Here is a 20,866-nt window from a genome sequence, read left to right as displayed (position 1 = left end):
TATATATATATATATAAATAATATTGATATGTTTGCATTATGTATATTAATTATTAATATATTCAATAAATTAATCATTTATATATATTAATTATTTATTTTTAAGAATTATAAGATAATATAATATAAATTTATCTCTCTCTCTGTCTTTCTATCTATCTAAATATACTATACTTGAAATGCAAAAGGCTGAAATTTTCTTTTAAAATTAGCATTTTTATTAGGCTCCTATATTTTATGTTCAGTTACTTCACTTTAATGACAACAAAAAGGACCTATTCATTGCCAATAAATTGAAATGACTGAATATATATACAGTATATATATATATATATGGTCTCATAACGAGCTGCAGTTTGTACCATCTAGAATGCCACTGACAGACTTCATTCTTATATTGCAACAAAGAAATGTTTCTCTTGGGAGTTCAGTGATTGTGTACCTTCTCTTCTAAACAAAAAAAGAAAGAAATAAGGGCACAGAGGAACAAGAGGAAAAAAAAAAAAAAGAAAAAAAAAAACTTTTGGGTTTGGTGAGGCATACAGATACTCACAGCTTTGACGAAGACCCCCATGAGCTCTGGAAACTGGTGTGTGAGCATGGCCAACATGGCACAGAAGGAGCACAGGCCTGCTGTGAAGAGGATGAAGAAAGGAAGCTCCTTCTTCGGATACACTGAGACCTCGTGAAATGCTGGAAGAAAAAGATAAAGACAGACAGACAGATTTATTTATCTTAAAAACAGGTCAATAAGTACCCTATTTTCTTCTTATTTTTAATTATTTTCAAACCAGTTGACTTTTAAAACTCTATCCTTGTGCAAAAGGTATGGTCACATTTAGCGTTGCTCAGGGACATTTCAGGGGCGAAAACCTGTTTTTCCAATAAGAATCTACACAATCTAGAGTTTGTAAAGCATGCAAAATAGTTCATCACACAGATTTCACTCGTGTTCAGGTTGTGAATTTGCCACACTGATTTTGTTTGAAAGTGACGTCTGTGTGAGCAGTGCTTCTTCTCTACACTATTGACAATGGGCTTTTTTTTGCACAATTTTTATTGAAATCACTCTAATGTGACAGCACTAGACATGTGCCGGTATTTGGTAATGCAATATATCACGATAATGAATATGCACAATATTGTTATCGTGGGCACTTCAAAATACAAAAAATAATTATTTATTACAAATTATTCAGAATTTTGCAAATTATTAAATTATTTGCATTTTAAGAATACATTTCCCACCAACTGGTCACAATGCACAACACCGCTGTATGCTGCGGCATGCGCACATGCGCACTCTGATGTAAACAAGCACGGATGAGAAGCGCATGGCGGAGCGCGTGAGAGACGATCTGAATGAAAGTGCACATTCACTCTCTGACAGCAGATGGCGCTGAACAGCAGAAATGCAGCTGTTACCTCGAAAACAAAGCAGCTGCGCTACTTTCTGTTTCTGAAACATATTTTAATGATTTAAATAGCCATTCAGATTTGTGTATTCGCTATGGTGTTCATCACAACGCCAAATACTGTACTACAACATGCCCTAGATATTGTTTGAGGGTGTTTTGATTCTTTATTGTTCGGTCACACTTTACATTAGGGCTTCATTAGTTAACATAAACTGCCAATGAAAAACTCTTCTAAACATTCATTAATCTTAGGTAATTCCAATATTTTACAGCATGTTAAAATCAAAAGTTGCAACTGTGTTATTTAATGAGCTAACATGAACTAAGAGTTGTGTTTTTTTAACAAAGATTTAACAAAGATTAATAACTTCTGTAGCAAATGTAGGTATTGTGAACGTTAAAGCTGCAGTCCGTAAGTTTTGCACCTTTGTCGCCATCTCTGTTTGAAAACCTGCAATTGCAGCTGTTTGCGGAATTATCTTCCTTGTGTGGGTTGTGCACTGGCATAGCTCCAGCGCGGATGAATCTAATGTTTTTTAGGAGTCACTGTCACAGTAAATATCACTGTGGATATTTACTGTACTTCGCAATCACAGATTCTAGCCTACGTCTTGGAATATATGACCCAAATAAGAATTTTCACCGTATATTGTCATCAGAACAAGTAAGTAACAAGTCTGCCACGTTTGTTCTGACCAACTGAGGAAAAAAGCATTACAATAAATCGCGCTACCAATGGTGATTTAATCTAAAGATCGGTTAGCTCATATCACATCAAACCATGCAAATTATTATTACTGTTATACTTTATTCTCAAATTATTCATGTTAACAACATCAGCATTGCCTATAGTGTATTAGCGTGTAGATTTCAATTTCTGTACAGTCTAAACTCTAATTGTCATACCATTCGAATTTCATATTAGGAAATTCGTTTAACCCAAAAGCAAATTATGCTCCCTTCAAACTGGTTGTCTTTAAAAGGTTGTGAATTTGCCACACTGATTTTGTTTGAAAGTGACGTCTGTGTGAGCAGTGCTTCTTCTCTACACTATTGACAATGGGCTTTTTTTTGCACAATTTTTATTGAAATCACTCTAATGTGACAGCACTAGACATGTGCCGGTATTTGGTAATGCAATATATCACGATAATGAATATGCACAATATTGTTATCGTGGGCACTTCAAAATACAAAAAATAATTATTTATTACAAATTATTCAGAATTTTGAAGCAATGCAAATTATTTGCATTTTAAGAATACATTTCCCACCAACTGGTCACAATGCACAACACCGCTGTATGCTGCGTGAAAGACGCATGCGCACTCTGATGTAAACAAGCACGGATGAGAAGCGCATGGCGGAGCGCGTGAGAGACGATCTGAATGAAAGTGCACATTCACTCTCTGACAGCAGATGGCGCTGAACAGCAGAAATGCAGCTGTTACCTCGAAAACAAAGCAGCTGCGCTACTTTCTGTTTCTGAAACATATTTTAATGATTTAAATAGCCATTCAGATTTGTGTATTCGCTATGGTGTTCATCACAACGCCAAATACTGTACTACAACATGCCCTAGATATTGTTTGAGGGTGTTTTGATTCTTTATTGTTCGGTCACACTTTACATTAGGGCTTCATTAGTTAACATAAACTGCCAATGAAAAACTCTTCTAAACATTCATTAATCTTAGGTAATTCCAATATTTTACAGCATGTTAAAATCAAAAGTTGCAACTGTGTTATTTAATGAGCTAACATGAACTAAGAGTTGTGTTTTTTTAACAAAGATTTAACAAAGATTAATAACTTCTGTAGCAAATGTAGGTATTGTGAACGTTAAAGCTGCAGTCCGTAAGTTTTGCACCTTTGTCGCCATCTCTGTTTGAAAACCTGCAATTGCAGCTGTTTGCGGAATTATCTTCCTTGTGTGGGTTGTGCACTGGCATAGCTCCAGCGCGGATGAATCTAATGTTTTTTAGGAGTCACTGTCACAGTAAATATCACTGTGGATATTTACTGTACTTCGCAATCACAGATTCTAGCCTACGTCTTGGAATATATGACCCAAATAAGAATTTTCACCGTATATTGTCATCAGAACAAGTAAGTAACAAGTCTGCCACGTTTGTTCTGACCAACTGAGGAAAAAAGCATTACAATAAATCGCGCTACCAATGGTGATTTAATCTAAAGATCGGTTAGCTCATATCACATCAAACCATGCAAATTATTATTACTGTTATACTTTATTCTCAAATTATTCATGTTAACAACATCAGCATTGCCTATAGTGTATTAGCGTGTAGATTTCAATTTCTGTACAGTCTAAACTCTAATTGTCATACCATTCGAATTTCATATTAGGAAATTCGTTTAACCCAAAAGCAAATTATGCTCCCTTCAAACTGGTTGTCTTTAAAATACAAATATTGTGTAATCCCAGGCACATTTAATCAGAAGCACATTTAAAACTGGAATAAAATTTAATTTCAGTCACATGTGTTTCATAAGCACATAATCCTTTCTGGATTACAATCCGCCATCAAAATGATAAATGTAATTATTCTAGCTGCTGTGAGAAAAGGCTATAATCGATCGGCCACCTGCAGCATCTGCACATGTGATAGCCTAGTAGCCAGGACAACTTCTTTATGTTTACAGATGTGACGTGGTGCGGCAGTATGCGCGAAATTCCTGCAAAAACCTACCCGTACCACTCAAATTAGAAAACATTATTATAAGCTCACCGTTGTGAATCGGGCTAAAATAAGGCGATAGTTTTGAACACTGGCTGGTTATGTACTTGCTCAAATATTGATTTCGGATCATTTTTAGCCAAAAAAAAGTTACGCACTGCAGCTTTAATGCATTAACTAAGGTTAACTAATGGGATCTTATTGTAAAGTGATACCTATTGGTCTTTATAATTCTTTTGCACTTTAATCTGTGTAAAATTTTTTACTTTATACATTTTTTGTGTATTGCTTTATTGTATTTAAACGTTCAGTTATTTTGGCTATAAGAAAAAAGTTATTAAATCTGTTATACTGTATTATGACAACACTTTTTGCAACTAAATTTCAATATCGTGATAATATCATATACCGTGATAAAACCATGAGCAATTAATCGCAACATGAAAATTTGATACCGGCATATCCCTAGACAGCACATTAACAATTTATACATAACGATGGATATATAAAACTATATAGTGTATACTTACAAGGCAAAGTCTGCCACGTTTGTTCTGACCAACTGAGGAAAAAAGCATTACAATAAATCGCGCTACCAATGGTGATTTAATCTAAAGATCGGTTAGCTCATATCACATCAAACCATGCAAATTATTATTACTGTTATACTTTATTCTCAAATTATTCATGTTAACAACATCAGCATTGCCTATAGTGTATTAGCGTGTAGATTTCAATTTCTGTACAGTCTAAACTCTAATTGTCATACCATTCGAATTTCATATTAGGAAATTCGTTTAACCCAAAAGCAAATTATGCTCCCTTCAAACTGGTTGTCTTTAAAATACAAATATTGTGTAATCCCAGGCACATTTAATCAGAAGCACATTTAAAACTGGAATAAAATTTAATTTCAGTCACATGTGTTTCATAAGCACATAATCCTTTCTGGATTACAATCCGCCATCAAAATGATAAATGTAATTATTCTAGCTGCTGTGAGAAAAGGCTATAATCGATCGGCCACCTGCAGCATCTGCACATGTGATAGCCTAGTAGCCAGGACAACTTCTTTATGTTTACAGATGTGACGTGGTGCGGCAGTATGCGCGAAATTCCTGCAAAAACCTACCCGTACCACTCAAATTAGAAAACATTATTATAAGCTCACCGTTGTGAATCGGGCTAAAATAAGGCGATAGTTTTGAACACTGGCTGGTTATGTACTTGCTCAAATATTGATTTCGGATCATTTTTAGCCAAAAAAAAGTTACGCACTGCAGCTTTAATGCATTAACTAAGGTTAACTAATGGGATCTTATTGTAAAGTGATACCTATTGGTCTTTATAATTCTTTTGCACTTTAATCTGTGTAAAATTTTTTACTTTATACATTTTTTGTGTATTGCTTTATTGTATTTAAACGTTCAGTTATTTTGGCTATAAGAAAAAAGTTATTAAATCTGTTATACTGTATTATGACAACACTTTTTGCAACTAAATTTCAATATCGTGATAATATCATATACCGTGATAAAACCATGAGCAATTAATCGCAACATGAAAATTTGATACCGGCATATCCCTAGAAAGATAATCACTAAAATACACACATTTTACAGCCACAACACCTAAACATCGTAAGTGGTATATTGCTTCGCTCACATCTCTCATCATCTTTACAGCTTCTTTGATGCGACCCAGTTTTCTTGCACACATGGCCAGTCTGCGCTTGATGTAGACCACAAGATTGGTGTCTTTACCGGCTGTGAAAGCAACGAGAATAAGCAACAGTGTGAGTTACTGTATGCTGGCTATATATGTGTGACAGTGTGAAAGTTTCATACCACTCTTAAGCGCTTGCTTGAAAAGCCGTTCAGCCTCTGTGATGGTTGTGGCTTCCTCCTCGGCCAGGAGCACATATGCTGCAGCACATCTGCAATGAATGAGTCATATGCTTGAGAGTCAGAAAAAGTCAATTTGATGCAAACATTAGAGATGCAATGATGATTAAATTCTGGCCGAAACAGAAAAGCCAGTAATTACTCCTATGTTATGATCAATAACCATACATGGCTTATAATACAATAAGATACTGTTATGTATTAAAATAATAAAAATAAAAATCATTTAAATAATAAAAATAGGCATCAACATTATAATGCACAGTGTGAAAAATGATTATATATTAATTTTGAAAATATTACATTTAATAGTGCTATGAAATTATTATTATGTGATTATTATGTGTTAAAATTAGCTTTAAGTGACAGAAAATGAGCATACATAATTAAATATCCAATACGATATGATAAAATAGATATAAATAGAATAAAAAAATAAAAAGAGAGTTAGAAAAACTAAAATCCATGTTCACATCTGGTTGAAACAGAAAGCCAGTAATTAAATAACGATACATGGCTTATATTACAACTTCATGCTGTTGTATATTTAAATAAATTCAAAATATAACATTACAAATTAAAACAGGTCATTTTAAAATGACAAGTTACAAGTGAATTTAGGCATCATCTTTATAATGCACATTATGAAAAATAAGATTGCATTTAACTGCGTTATTATGTTTTTAAATATTACTTTTAACTTAGCTTATCTATTTTCGTGTAAAATTTTTTACTTTATACATTTTTTGTGTATTGCTTTATTGTATTTAAACGTTCAGTTATTTTGGCTATAAGAAAAAAGTTATTAAATCTGTTATACTGTATTATGACAACACTTTTTGCAACTAAATTTCAATATCGTGATAATATCATATACCGTGATAAAACCATGAGCAATTAATCGCAACATGAAAATTTGATACCGGCATATCCCTAGACAGCACATTAACAATTTATACATAACGATGGATATATAAAACTATATAGTGTATACTTACAAGGCAGAAGCTCTCTGTCTGCAGTTTCTGTGCATCCTGGGTATGGATAGAAGAGATTACCCTTTTCCAGGGGGTATGGAATAATCCGGAAAGCTACAAGAGTCAAAAGGTGTCAACTGATATCAAGTGAGATGATTTACATTTTGTTTTACAGTAAACAGTTTACAACAAAGTACTTTTGTTTTCAGATACTACATGATGATAATAGCATGCCATGCTTTTTTTTTTTAAGTACTTCTGAAGTGCCTTGTAATTTTCATGGTAAATGAGTATGGTAATCATCATATTCTATACATGAAAAAGAAGAAAAAGAACAGATGTGCACTGTACATACTGCCTTCCCAGGTGCAGTGTAGCAGGTTGAGTGCCCCCTCTGCCCGTTTCCAGTGCTGCAGGTGAAAGAAAGCGTACGCCACCGCCTCACTGTCTCCCCTCTTCAAAATATGCTCAGGTGGCAAAATCAGACTCTTCATTTCTAATAAATACTGCAACGACACACAAAACAAAACAATTTTAATTACATTAACTCAAGGAAACAAAAGAAATTAAAAGAAAATTAAGCATTCTCAATTCTTATTACCATAACGCAAAAAAAGTATTATAGAAACAATTATTTTCATTATATAAATATATTATGTATAATATTACATTATTAATGTGGTAAAGTATTTAAATACATAAATGGATAAAAACTGTCAAACTTAAAAAAAAATTTTTTTAAATGAATGCATTCAGGCAATTATGGCCAATGGCCAATTAATAAGGCAATTATGTGTCATGAAAATAATGTTACAATGACAAAAATATTAATGGTCATTTAAAAAATGCAAAATTATTCTTAATTTTCTTAATGCAAAATATAATGTATTGTTTTCTCCTTTAATATTGGGGTGAAATGTGACCCAGATATTTACCCATACACTGTAAAAAAGAAAAAGAAAAAAAGGTAATTTCCTGGCAGAAAATTACTAGTACATTTTCCAGACATTCAACCATAAAACACTACAAAATGCAATGCATAATTCAAAATACTGGTATAATGTTGGCGCCGATAGCTCAGTGGGCAAGTGCGCAGACATGTATAACGCCAATACAGGCGTCCCGAGTTCGAATCCCGACATGAGGACCTTTCCCGATCCCACCCCCCCCTTCTCTCTCCCACTTTGCTTCCTGTCTGCTTTTTATCATAATAAAGGCAAAACACAGAAAATAAATCTTTGAAAAAAATACTGGTATAACACCTGTGAAAAAATCTATATGAAAACGTATTTCATAATAACACTGTATATTAGGCCATATTTTTTTACGAACATTTCTTAAAGTGTACATATGAGAGTTTATACTTATACTGAGCCTGTATACTTAAATCCTTCCCTGCTCTGGGCCCCGGGGTGAATGTTGTGGAGGGCAATACAGCAGGATTAAATGGTATTATCCAGAAGATAACCTACCCAAATGCCCCTGGCTGTGATTATGGTACATTACAGCTCAATTCGACTGACTCCATCTACAATGTGTCAAGCGCACCTTCTGAATTATGAACAAATATCCAAACATATCTTTCAGTAACAATCACCATGTTGGATATGTCATATGCGCGTAGACATGGGTAATTTAGCTTTATGATCATGCTGACATTCAACAGGCAGCTGTTCTACACAACATGCCCGCACACAAACACGGTCACCTCTTTTAATGGCGGATCAAGTGTCAGTGATGGGTCTCTTTTATGTGGAGGTTCCTCCTAAGCCCCTGCTGAACTCCCATAAGCCTATGTCTCAGTCTGTCTCGTATCTCTTTTCACTTGACTGTACAGACCCTGTACAATGACATTACACTACGGTGGTCTTGGAGATGCAAAGGTGAGGTACAGGTTTACACTGACGGATGACATCATGCATTATAATTTTTCTAGAATGTCAAAGTTAACATTTAAGACATTAATTCAACGTTTAACAATAATTTAATGCTTTTACCAAATTATAGTACTTTATTTTATTTATTTTTTTACTATAAAACTAATATTACCACTGTTGCACTGTTGAAAAAGACACACTACTGTTCAAAAGTCGGGGCAAATTTTTTTCTTTTTTAGATTTTATTCAGCAAGGATGCATTAAATTGATCAAATAAATGCAGCCTTGGTAAGGCACAAGAGACTGGAATGAAACTGGAATGGTGGTGTATGTTGTCAACTTAATATAAAAGTAAATATATTTACCAGATAATAGTTTAGTCATTTTCAATGGCTTCAGTACAATGACAACGCATTTACGAAACATCTTTTTAGAATATCAAAGTTTGTTGTAAAGTTTGCTTTGCAGCTGATTATGTATTTTATCAAGGGGATAACATTTGGGGAAAATTCCCATCAAAATGTTTGAAAACCACCGACATAAGCAATAAGTAGGAGAGAAAAAGTAGCAAGTAATCAAGTGCCTTTCACTTTTATGACTGTTATACATAATAAAAATAAAGAGGACACCAATTTTGGTCTTAATGCTTGTATAATAATAGCATAAAATATTACTGCATTGCCCAAATTCTACAAGTCCACATATTCAATCTATAAAGCTGGCAGTATAACCCTAGGACAGACTATAAAGTCTCTGTCTGAAGTGATCACACAAATGTAATTGTAATACTACTGACATCCAACGCCCTCTTTGCTCATCCTGGATCGTCCTTTTTGCTCTAGGGGCAGATTTGGCAAATGAAAGACCAGGTGTATGTGTGTGTGTTGATATTTTCTGCACATCTCAAACAGGTGCACTTTGTAGTCTGATACAGCACTTCTGAGTTGCACGCATGTGCGTAAATACCCCTCAACTGAGACGGTGTGTTTGGGTGTGAAGAGGTTAAGCACTCTGAAGTCCGATCTAGTGTTTTGAAAAGTTGCAAGTTGGAACCAGGTACAAAGAAAAAAATAGTTGATGAGGGCCAAAACATCATTAAAGAGCAAAAAGAAAATCAAAGGTGATACAACTTTCGCCCTAAACACAGTTTACGAAAATCTATGCACGGCAGTCATGGGTCGACAAGCCCACCTGCAATTATGTTCAATGTAAAACTGTGAACGATGCACTCCTGATGTGAATCTGAGCTCCAACGTATTCATAAAAAATGTTAAGTGTTGAATTATTATGCCAGAAATTACTCTCTGATGATTACAGAACATTAATATTTTAGGCATAAAAAATGCTATATAAGAAACCAGATTTTTATATTTTTAAATCTATTGTTGTAATTCAAAGTTTCTCTTTCAGTTAATGTTTTTTAATGTACAGAATCATAAAGAAAATAGTAAGGTATGTTCAGGTAAATGTTGAATGTAAACTTGCCCTGAGGATATTCTATAGATGTGGAGTGACAACATGTTTTAGAGTCATGTGACCAGAGTTTTAACATTTTTTGTCAAACTGAATAGAGAAAGGCGGAATTATTTTTATATCTGCACTAAAGTTACAGGAATGTTCAATCATGTTGTGGAAAACCACAGAAAATCATTTAGATCCTCAAAAATAAAAAACCTAAACCTAATTTACTGTAAAATAATTTCTATAAAAGTCTATGTGGCAAGGCATAAGCCCCATAAGATAATCACTAAAACACACACATTTTACAGCCACAACACCTAAACATCATAAGTGGTATATTGCTTCGCTCACATCTCTCATCATCTTTACAGCTTCTTTGATGCGACCCAGTTTTCTTGCACACATGGCCAGTCTGCGCTTGATGTAGACCACAAGATTGGTGTCTTTACCGGCTGTGAAAGCAACGAGAATAAGCAACAGTGTGAGTTACTGTATGCTGGCTATATATGTGTGACAGTGTGAAAGTTTCATACCACTCTTAAGCGCTTGCTTGAAAAGCCGTTCAGCCTCTGTGATGGTTGTGGCTTCCTCCTCGGCCAGGAGCACATATGCTGCAGCACATCTGCAATGAATGAGTCATATGCTTGAGAGTCAGAAAAAGTCAATTTGATGCAAACATTAGAGATGCAATGATGATTAAATTCTGGCCGAAACAGAAAAGCCAGTAATTACTCCTATGTTATGATCAATAACCATACATGGCTTATAATACAATAAGATACTGTTATGTATTAAAATAATAAAAATAAAAATCATTTAAATAATAAAAATAGGCATCAACATTATAATGCACAGTGTGAAAAATGATTATATATTAATTTTGAAAATATTACATTTAATAGTGCTATGAAATTATTATTATGTGATTATTATGTGTTAAAATTAGCTTTAAGTGACAGAAAATGAGCATACATAATTAAATATCCAATACGATATGATAAAATAGATATAAATAGAATAAAAAAATAAAAAGAGAGTTAGAAAAACTAAAATCCATGTTCACATCTGGTTGAAACAGAAAGCCAGTAATTAAATAACGATACATGGCTTATATTACAACTTCATGCTGTTGTATATTTAAATAAATTCAAAATATAACATTACAAATTAAAACAGGTCATTTTAAAATGACAAGTTACAAGTGAATTTAGGCATCATCTTTATAATGCACATTATGAAAAATAAGATTGCATTTAACTGCGTTATTATGTTTTTAAATATTACTTTTAACTTAGCTTATCTATTTTCATTCTTTTTGTATTCTATTTGTTTTCTTTTTATTTATTATACAATTAACAAAAAGCAAAAAGGCCTCTAACACTAGCTTGCTCTATTCTTTTTCTATTCTGTCTGTTTTCTTTTTATTTATTTAATAATTAAAAACAAAACTTTTTTTTTTAAACCTTGCTACGTGTATTGCATTAGGCTAACTGAGACTTGTCAGAGCACTTGTATATCATTGCTCTTTTGTTGGTTTTGATTGCTTCCATTGTCCTCATTTGTAAGTCGCTTTGGATAAAAGCGTCTGCTAAATGACTAAATGTAAATGTAAGAGCATGCATAACTAATTATCTTATATTGACTGATTAAATAAAATTGAATAAAAATAAGCAAAATGGTACCAACATTTTATGCATCCCTCGTTCACGTATGTTTATGGCTGTTTAAATGGACCATTTCAGCTGCAAAGTCTGGCTGGATGAGCCACGTCTGAAGACGGTAAATTGAATAAAATCACAAGGATGTGTGGAACTCACTCGCGGTTCATTTCAATTGCCTGGTAAGCTGCTTGAATTCGTGCCTGCGGGTTCCTCTCCCTCCAGGCCTTCTGCATTACTGCAGAACAAACAAGAGAGATACCAATCATGATTAAACATCAATTCTGATTCAATTTAGGTATTTCTTTCAAGTGGAGGAGCATGAGACTAACCAGAGTCCTCTGGTCTAAGTTGCTGAGTGTCTCCCAAGAAGAAGGTCTGATGATCTTGGGCTGATAAATTCATGTCATAGTATGTCAGGGGCTCTTTTCCCGTCACCCAAGTGTACCTGGAATGAAAGGATCATGAATGAATATGATTTTTTTTAAATAATAGAATTCTGTCATATTTAAAAAATCTAATATTCAAATGAACCGAAACCTTCATACCTGCTGTACTCTGCACCTCTGAATAGGTTCAGTGGGTTCCTCCACACTTTACATTCTGAAAGAAAAAGAAAATAATAGCTGCACATTCCATTCACTTTATAATATTTAGAAAGATAAACATGTAGTAACTTTCAAAAACCTGCAACGTTGGTTCTCGGCTCGGTATCGCCGTTTACAGAGGAGAAGAGGCCCGCAGAGCTGCTGTTCTCCACTCCTCCCAGTAGAGGACGCAAGTGACTGACAGACACCTGCTCGATGAAGGACGTGCCGTACTTCCTGAAGTACCACCACTCAAATATCTGAAGACAAACGCATAGAGTGTGATTTTACACAGCTTTGAAACTGAAGTTAGTTGTTTAGTATAGTTATTACTTATTTTAGTTATAAGACTCACCAATATAAGGCCCGAGATGAGCGAGGAGGTTCCAGTCAGCGCAACATAGAATTTAGGCGTAAGAGTGTTTAAAAACACAGATGCTGTGGATGGATAACAATATAGTAAGACAAAGAAAGTCTAATCATTTTTACATACTCATATTAAGAAAAAATTGTAACACCTGTCAATCTTGAAAAATGCTTAAAGTAGTGCTGTTAAACGATTAATCGCGATTAATCACGATTAATCACATCCAAAATAAGTTTTTGTTTACATAATATATGTATGTACTGTGTATATTTATTATGTATATATAAATACACACACATGCAATATTTCAGTAAAATATGCTATGTTTATATAATAAATATATTTATATATAATTTAAATTATATGAATATAAATATATACATGTAAATGTAAGTATTTTCAAAATATACACTGTATGTGTGTGTATTTATATATACATAATAAATATACACAGTACACACACATATATTATGTAAACAAAAACTTTTATTTTGGATGCGATTAATCACGATTAATCGTTTGACAGCACTATCTTAAAGCAATGCAAAATAGCTATATATATATATACACACACACACACACATATATATATACCGTATATATATATTTTATCTTTAAACAAATGTACAAAAATTATGATTAAACTCATATCCTGCATAAATTACAGTTATAAAATTATTACATTTTACATTTATATTAAAATTAATTTTAAAATTAACAGCTGAATAATGCTTCTACTCAAACATCACATGCACACTGCACTTTTAAAACATTACACTTGATATATGTTTTATATAATATATTTTAAACTGAGTAATTGGGGTGATGCTTTGTTTGTGACAAACTGTAGATGGAGTTGTGTACATTCATTTACAAAACAACCAATTTTCTAGACTTACATGTAGTCAACTTCTGCTATAAGCATCATCTTAACAACAGTAACTGAAAAATGAAGTAGCTTATATATAAATTCATATACAAGTTACTTGATTATTTATGTAGAACTTTTATTTTTATTTGTTTACTGTCATAGCACATTGTCTTAGTAAATTCCTCCTCTGAACAATGCTACTACACAAACATCACATGCACACTGCACTATGTAAAAGTTCAAATATCTGTGGATATTAATACCATAACAAAATGTGACAATTATGAGACACAAGAGTGAAGCTTCAGTGCACTGATTTCAGAATTATATTAATGTACAAAACATAACATTTCCTAGACTTGCATTTGACAGCTGCTTTCATCTAAAGTAAGCAAAAATCACATTCAGTGATTCAGTAATGAATTTAAATGCAGGTCTGTTTCTCTCACAATGCTACAGTATGACTTCAAACCACTGCACGACTCGAGTGCTGTTATGATCATTAATGGCAATGTAGAGTCCTTCTGGACACTTGACATCTTCAGTCACCATTCATTGACATCGCATGGAAAACTCCGACCAGCACTGGCTTCAACATTTCTCCTTTCATATTCCTCAGAAAATTAAACGCACATGGGTATGCATAGAGACGAGAGAATTAGTGTATCTGTGTGAACTTTTCCTTCAATGAACAGAAAGATGTCCTGTGTTGTGCTGTAGACATCCACACAGCTGAACATAAACACACACCTGCGTTAACGGTCTCCTGCAGCTTCAGCGGGCTCCTCAGCACGTAAACCATCGTTAAGACCATGGCGAACCAAAGCGCACATATGTACGTCCACGACCAGCACAGCCACGATTTTAATTTCTCCGTGAAACAGGGTGATTGAGGATTACGGCCACTGCTGTCCGCCATCTTTCACCGACTAGCCGTAAACATTAGAATTGTGGGATAGTGGAGGAGAGAGTGTTGTACTGACGCTCTCCAACAGAGGGCGCCGCTCCCGTTCATTTAAACTCGACGGGTTGAACCAGAAAAGCATACTGCAGTATATACTGTATACTACTTTAAATGAAACGTCAAACTGGCTGATGAGAATACGGTTCTAACGTACTAGTATTTTACTATACACAAAAAAACTAAAAGCCCATATTTGAACATTCTGTTGTTAACCTAATAAATGGATATATTACGAAAATAATTTAAACATTACAATAAATAGAAAAAAAACCAAATACAGAAAAAAAACATTTAAATATAAAAAAAATAAAATAAACTTAAACATCAATTCAGAGGAAAACAAAATAATCACCATTTGCCAAATAAAATTTAATTGGAAAATGAAATAAAATATAGTATATTATCATTTAACCTTTTTATAGCAAGAACCAAACAAATATCCTAGCAATTTAAGCAGGGGTGTAGAAATGCACCAATTTAACAATTACATTTTGATGCACCAATTACAGAATTGAGTGTAATTTTATATAATAATACACTACCAAATACAATGAAAAAAACAGTGTTTGACCAACTAATGTTAAACAGATTCAGAGCGAAACTTGAGAATTCTTAATGCATTACTAAATGATAAAGAAACGGAATCAAATTGACTTTAGAGCAAATTTACACCCCTCATTTTAAGTAAAACTGCATTTTAATATGACATTAAATGGTGTTACAATACATTAAAAATAATAGTAATGAAGTCAGTTTGGTGCAAATAGTTTATTCCTCTGGGATCATATTTGTTCTTACATTTTGTAAAAAATAGTTAGCAATAAAAGCTAGGGTAGGAGTCTGCAGTGAGGGGTAACAAATATTTTGTGTAACTGCATACAGTATATATACCATTCTTAGACACCAGAGTACGACGATGGGACCATTTCCACACACAACAGTAACCTGAAACGACTTACTGTACAAATACAGTGCTCACTTTGGCACAACCCTCTCTGTGATCAATTGACAGAACATTCAAATGATGGCACCTTACAACAATGCTTTAAAAAAAAAATAAAAAAATTACCAATTGCTACGTTGGAAAACAATACAGTGATGATAAACTGGTGTCATGACATTCATTATGACCAGCCAGAAAGCTTTGATGGGCTACGTATTGATAAATTATATCTTATGACTCAACATGAAGTATAACTTTGTCGAGTTGCTAAAAAAGGACAAAACGGACTCAATCGATCATATGAGCTAAGTGCAATAAAAAGTTCAGTGTGTCAAGCACTGGGAACGCTGATCTAGGGGAGGTGTAAGGGATATTAGGGGGGGGCCCATTTATGACGCTGTACACTGGTGTCCTGGGAGGTATTTGCTCAACAGCAATAACTTTTGCTAAACCCATTAAAACAAGCTTGCAGCCCTCCTACAATACAGAAAAGGAGGCAGTCTCTTCAGCTGAGGTCAAACCGTGGCTTCTGGAAAACAAACAGACAAACAAAGGACAGACACATTTTTAGCACACTTCTTGAAGGACCTTCTCGCCTTGGCCCAGCCCTGGATTCAGATGTAGGTTCAGGTTTAGATATGGGCCCCTTGTAGCTTGTCTCTTTGCTTGTAACATGAGCAGGAGCGGAGGCATGCCGTGTGTCTAAGCGTTTTGTATCTCTTTGCCGATCTTGTAGCTGAGGATCTTGTTCCAGTCGATCTTGGTACGGGTGACGGGAAGCTGCCGGCGTAAGGCCTTGAAGGTGGTGTCAGACATGGTCTGGTAGTTCTCACTGATGGCCGTCTGGAAGGCAAACGACATTTTTTTTTTTTTTAAATGACTGACACCAACTTGGGTAGTGGTGGTAGTCTAAACATGGAATGGTAGTCTAAACTTAACTAGTAAATATCATTCTGCCATGCCAGGCAGCAACAATTCAAAGTCCAGAAAACAGATGTACCAAAAAGGCATCATGTGCTTCATCTATCAAAACAGCACCACACCCCACTGTCATTAGACAAGTCATTCACAGGGCAGTTGGCTGTTACTTTATCAGGCAGGTTGTTTGTGTCATACTGACTCATTTACAGGAAGCATACTCACTCAAAAACCCAAGCAGCTCAGGCTCAGATAACTTACAGAGATGACCAGAGACTCTTGCACATCCTTGTGGCTGACCAGCTGCACGTTGCCATCTTCATAGTAATGAACCTGGATCTTCAGCACTCCCACTACCTGAGCAGTGGGCTGAGAAATGGTGAACTTCCATTCCGATCGGCAGCGGCCATTCCTGTATGCAGACAAATGGAGGAAGTTTACTTGTGTTGTGACTGAACATATGAGAAATGCAATTCCGGGTCTGTAGGATCACAAAACTTGCTCCTCCATTGAAAATCATCTAAACATATCAGTTTTAACACCGAGGAGCCATGCAAATATTTTAACAGATGTCTGCATGTGAAACAATTCTGAACAAGGCAGAATTTATATTAGGTTTATTAACAATGTATTAAAACCAATGCATTTAAGCATGAGCTTTTTAGATCAAACTGCCATTAAAATCATGAAAAAAATAATAAATTTGTCGTGGCCAAACATTTTCCTAAAGGTGCATCCCAAATCGCGTACTTATGAACTAGTCTATGACAATTTGTAGCATAAATAGTGCGAGCAGTGAATTAACACTGAAAATTCCAAAAAGAAAATGTGCACTTTAAATACCCAGATGATGCACTTAAATAACCTAAAAAAACAAAGTGTAGAATGTTGAGCACTTCATGCACTTGACCGTCGCAGCTTTGATTACGTCACGAAGGGGGATGGGCTATCAGACTTCGATTATTAATGACAAAATAACCTTATAAAATTCATACACTACGTGGTTGAGTACATAGTGCATAATTTAGGATGCAGTTTAGGAGTATGTGCTTGCTATTATTGTTTTTTTTTAAACTTTATCAGAAAGATAAAAGAGGGACAGGACATTTGGGAGGAGGTGAGGATTGATATTGGTAGATGTTGAAGGTCAGTCTCAAACCTGAGGCACCTGTATGAGCACCACTACTTGAATATGCGATTTAAAGCTCAAGTCATACCATTAAACAGAGAAGGATAAAGAAATCACCAGAAATTTTTGGGCTGAAACTGATGACCCTCGATACAAGCAATGATAGTTTGCTGTCCATCGATGGTTTTCCCATAAACCTAAAAACAATACAAGAATTTGTCAGCAAAAATGTTGCAAAAAAACACTAAGAACTTGCTTCATTAAATGAGCTTTTCCTTTAACAAACGAAAATGAGATCTAGTGAACTCACAGTGCAGACTCCAGTGGGGTAATGATCTTTGACGTACGCCCTCAGAGCTTCGTCACAAGCATCCCTCCATGGCCTGAGGGCCGCCTCACCCTCATGAGACTGTGGGTCAGTCACCTCTTTCCTCAGGTGGTCAAACTTGAATGACTGTTTCTTACGAGGGTCAAAAAACCGTCCATGGCCAAGGTCTCCATGCTCTGTGATCAAAACCTGCAGTTTGGAAGCAGTAAATTCAGTGGAAGTTGTAGTTGTATATCTGGCAACTGGTTAACATTATTTCAGAGGGAGAGCATGTTTCTGACAAGAAGGTTTACAGTTTCTTTGGAATAATGTGCACTGGTGCATCATGCACAATATGTGAATGTATGTTAAGAAATTAATTAGGGTTTATTTTTAATCACCTGATCTTCACTTCCATCAAGTTTAGCAGGTGTGAACTGATCCATGTTGTACTGGGCAAAGGCACTGTCACAAACAGAAAACAATGCGTTTAGTGTAATATATTCAAAACTTGCAACATTATCAGTTCATCACAGATTAATGATTCACATCTAATTTAAATAAAGGGCTTTTGATAAAGCCGCGGAGCTAAATATACCACTTCTCCATATATCTATTCATACTGTGAAGGGGAATCTAAACAGAAAGAGACACTGAAAACTGGTTGCGTACTCATGGCATCTCTTGAAGAGAATCTCGATTTATCTATTTTGCTTGCAGAAAACAGGTTTATGAAGGAGGCAGGGAGGATAGTAATATAATACGCATCCATATACTGTAATAAATACAGACTACTCACTGAGCCGCCCCTTCCCTGAGCAGATTGTCATTATTGAGCAGTAGCCGCACATCTGAAACCAAAGAAAAGATGTCATGTGATATCATGAGAACATTATGATGTCAGACAGCAAGTCATATTGTGACATAAAAATAATGAAATTCCTCCTAACATACAATATACCACTGTTCAAAAACCTGGGGTCTCTGTAAGACTTTTTTTGTTTTTGAAAGAAATTAAAACTCTTTATTCAGTAGGATGCATTAAATTGATCAAAAGTGACAATTAAAAGACATTCATACAGACTTAAAAAAAAAATTTGAGCAGCAAATCAGCATATTAGTATGATTTCTGAAGGATCATGTGACATTGATAGAGGCAATGATACTGAAAATTCAGCTTTGCATTACAAAAATAAATTACATTTTAAGATATTAAAATAGAAAAGTTATTTTAAATTGTAATCATATTTTACAATATAATTTTTTTGATCAAATACAGTAAATGCAGCCTTGGTGAGAATAATAACTTATTTCAAAAACATTAAAACATCTTATATCAACCCCAATCTTTTGAACAGTTGTGTTTTTAACACTCTGAAATGAATTCAAATGGTAGAGTATTCAGCTTTGCATCACAGGAATACATTTCATTTTAAAATATATTAAAACAAAACTGTTAAATTGTAATGGTATTTCACAATATTACTGTTTTACTGTATTTTCAATCAAATAAATGCAACCTTGGTGAGCATAAGAGACTTCTTACACAAACATAAAAAAAAATCTCACCAACCCCAAACAGTCTGAAGTAGCAATTGTTTGGTTTTTTTAATGCTTGTATATATGATGCATGAATATTTTACCATTGAAGACTTCGTTGAACTCTCCAGGGGGAGAATGGATGATAAAATTTGCAGCAATGCGGACCTGAGGAAAAACAAAAGCACTTATGAAAAAAAAATGAAGAGCGGTGTTTGCACATGCAAAACTCACAACCGAGGTGTCAGGGTTTACTCAAAGCCTTGCAGAAAACATCTAACATCTCAAAAATACCCAAGAAAAACTGGTTCAAGAACAGGTGGAATGGGGTGTTCTGCACATACAAGCGATTCTTATGAATGAACCACAGGCTAATGCCACGGTCACACATTTCCAGAGACTCTAGGAGCCAAAAGCAACTTAAACAACACATATCAACTAAAGGACTCAAAGGAAGCTGGTATATCTTTGCGCTTCCTTTGAAAACAGGTCAAATGCTGCCTGAGATGACACACTGAGCCCCTCTCTGGGCTGCAGAATTGTGGCTTTTCTTAGCAGTGCACTGAGTCCAGGGGCCCGTTCTTCGTACGTTGCTAACTCAGTTAGCTGGATTTGATTGTTGACGATTTGGCATGATCTTGGATTATTTGGTTCGTCGAAGCTCATCTCGGAGTTGCAGTCATAGCAACAGGCCCATAAGCTTAAACCTGCTCGGGAGCAGGCTTATTTAATGTAAACAAGATTAGATTGCATCTTTTTAAGCAGAATTGATACTTAAAATCTGTCCGTTGCCAACACTATTTTATTACAAGAGTACCCTACTAATCCAGGGACAATAATTTAAAATAACGATAATTTAAAAATGTATTTAAAGATAATATAATAATAATAATGTTGTGTAGTCTTTAATACTATAGACACAGCCAGTTTTACACACTGAAAGATTTATTCGTCATAAAATTATTACTTCATAATTGTATTCGAGTCTTACACACATGCTATACAGATAATGTAGAGTCGTGCATTAATTTGAGTGGTGACAGCTATTATGGGAGTGGCTTGGTGGAGCGCAGGAGATGCAGATAACATGATCCTTAAGAAACTTTAAATAATGCTGTCACGTAACAAATCTGTTAAAATATAAAATTAAATGAATTGCTAATTACTACATAGAAATAAAAATGTAAAGCCTGTACAAATATTACAAATCGTGGATATAAATAATTGGGAATCATGTAAAAAATT

The 20,866-nt window shown here is 34.6% G+C and overlaps 2 protein-coding genes across 2 annotated transcripts in view; both read right to left on the bottom strand.

Annotated features, from left to right (window-relative positions):
• LOC107549299 (suppressor of tumorigenicity 7 protein-like) overlaps positions 1 to 14,819 on the bottom strand; it is a 38,036-nt gene extending 23,217 nt beyond the window's left edge. Inside the window, exons 1-12 of the mRNA XM_016230339.1 lie at positions 14,572 to 14,819; positions 12,939 to 13,021; positions 12,684 to 12,843; positions 12,545 to 12,599; positions 12,329 to 12,444; positions 12,156 to 12,234; positions 10,872 to 10,960; positions 10,690 to 10,790; positions 7,356 to 7,521; positions 7,022 to 7,114; positions 550 to 693; positions 443 to 450 (exon numbers count right to left, since the gene is read on the bottom strand). Of these exons, the coding sequence (XP_016085825.1) occupies positions 443 to 450; positions 550 to 693; positions 7,022 to 7,114; positions 7,356 to 7,521; positions 10,690 to 10,790; positions 10,872 to 10,960; positions 12,156 to 12,234; positions 12,329 to 12,444; positions 12,545 to 12,599; positions 12,684 to 12,843; positions 12,939 to 13,021; positions 14,572 to 14,740 (1,263 nt within the window). The 5' untranslated portion in view covers positions 14,741 to 14,819. The remainder of the gene's footprint in view (positions 1 to 442; positions 451 to 549; positions 694 to 7,021; positions 7,115 to 7,355; positions 7,522 to 10,689; positions 10,791 to 10,871; positions 10,961 to 12,155; positions 12,235 to 12,328; positions 12,445 to 12,544; positions 12,600 to 12,683; positions 12,844 to 12,938; positions 13,022 to 14,571) is intronic.
• A 2,037-nt stretch (positions 14,820 to 16,856) lies between these two features.
• The window catches only part of LOC107549298 (F-actin-capping protein subunit alpha-1-like), a 15,654-nt gene continuing 11,644 nt past the window's right edge, over positions 16,857 to 20,866 (bottom strand). Inside the window, exons 2-7 of the mRNA XM_016230338.1 lie at positions 19,726 to 19,789; positions 18,882 to 18,933; positions 18,484 to 18,547; positions 18,086 to 18,292; positions 17,893 to 17,972; positions 16,857 to 17,058 (exon numbers count right to left, since the gene is read on the bottom strand). Of these exons, the coding sequence (XP_016085824.1) occupies positions 16,872 to 17,058; positions 17,893 to 17,972; positions 18,086 to 18,292; positions 18,484 to 18,547; positions 18,882 to 18,933; positions 19,726 to 19,789 (654 nt within the window). The 3' untranslated portion in view covers positions 16,857 to 16,871. The remainder of the gene's footprint in view (positions 17,059 to 17,892; positions 17,973 to 18,085; positions 18,293 to 18,483; positions 18,548 to 18,881; positions 18,934 to 19,725; positions 19,790 to 20,866) is intronic.

Source organism: Sinocyclocheilus grahami, unplaced genomic scaffold, assembly GCF_001515645.1.
Source record: "Sinocyclocheilus grahami isolate Dianchi unplaced genomic scaffold, SAMN03320097.WGS_v1.1 scaffold368.1, whole genome shotgun sequence".
Taxonomy (NCBI): domain Eukaryota; kingdom Metazoa; phylum Chordata; class Actinopteri; order Cypriniformes; family Cyprinidae; genus Sinocyclocheilus; species Sinocyclocheilus grahami.
The sequence above is the reverse complement of the archived record's forward strand: the minus strand, read 5'-3'. Positions and strand labels throughout refer to the sequence as shown.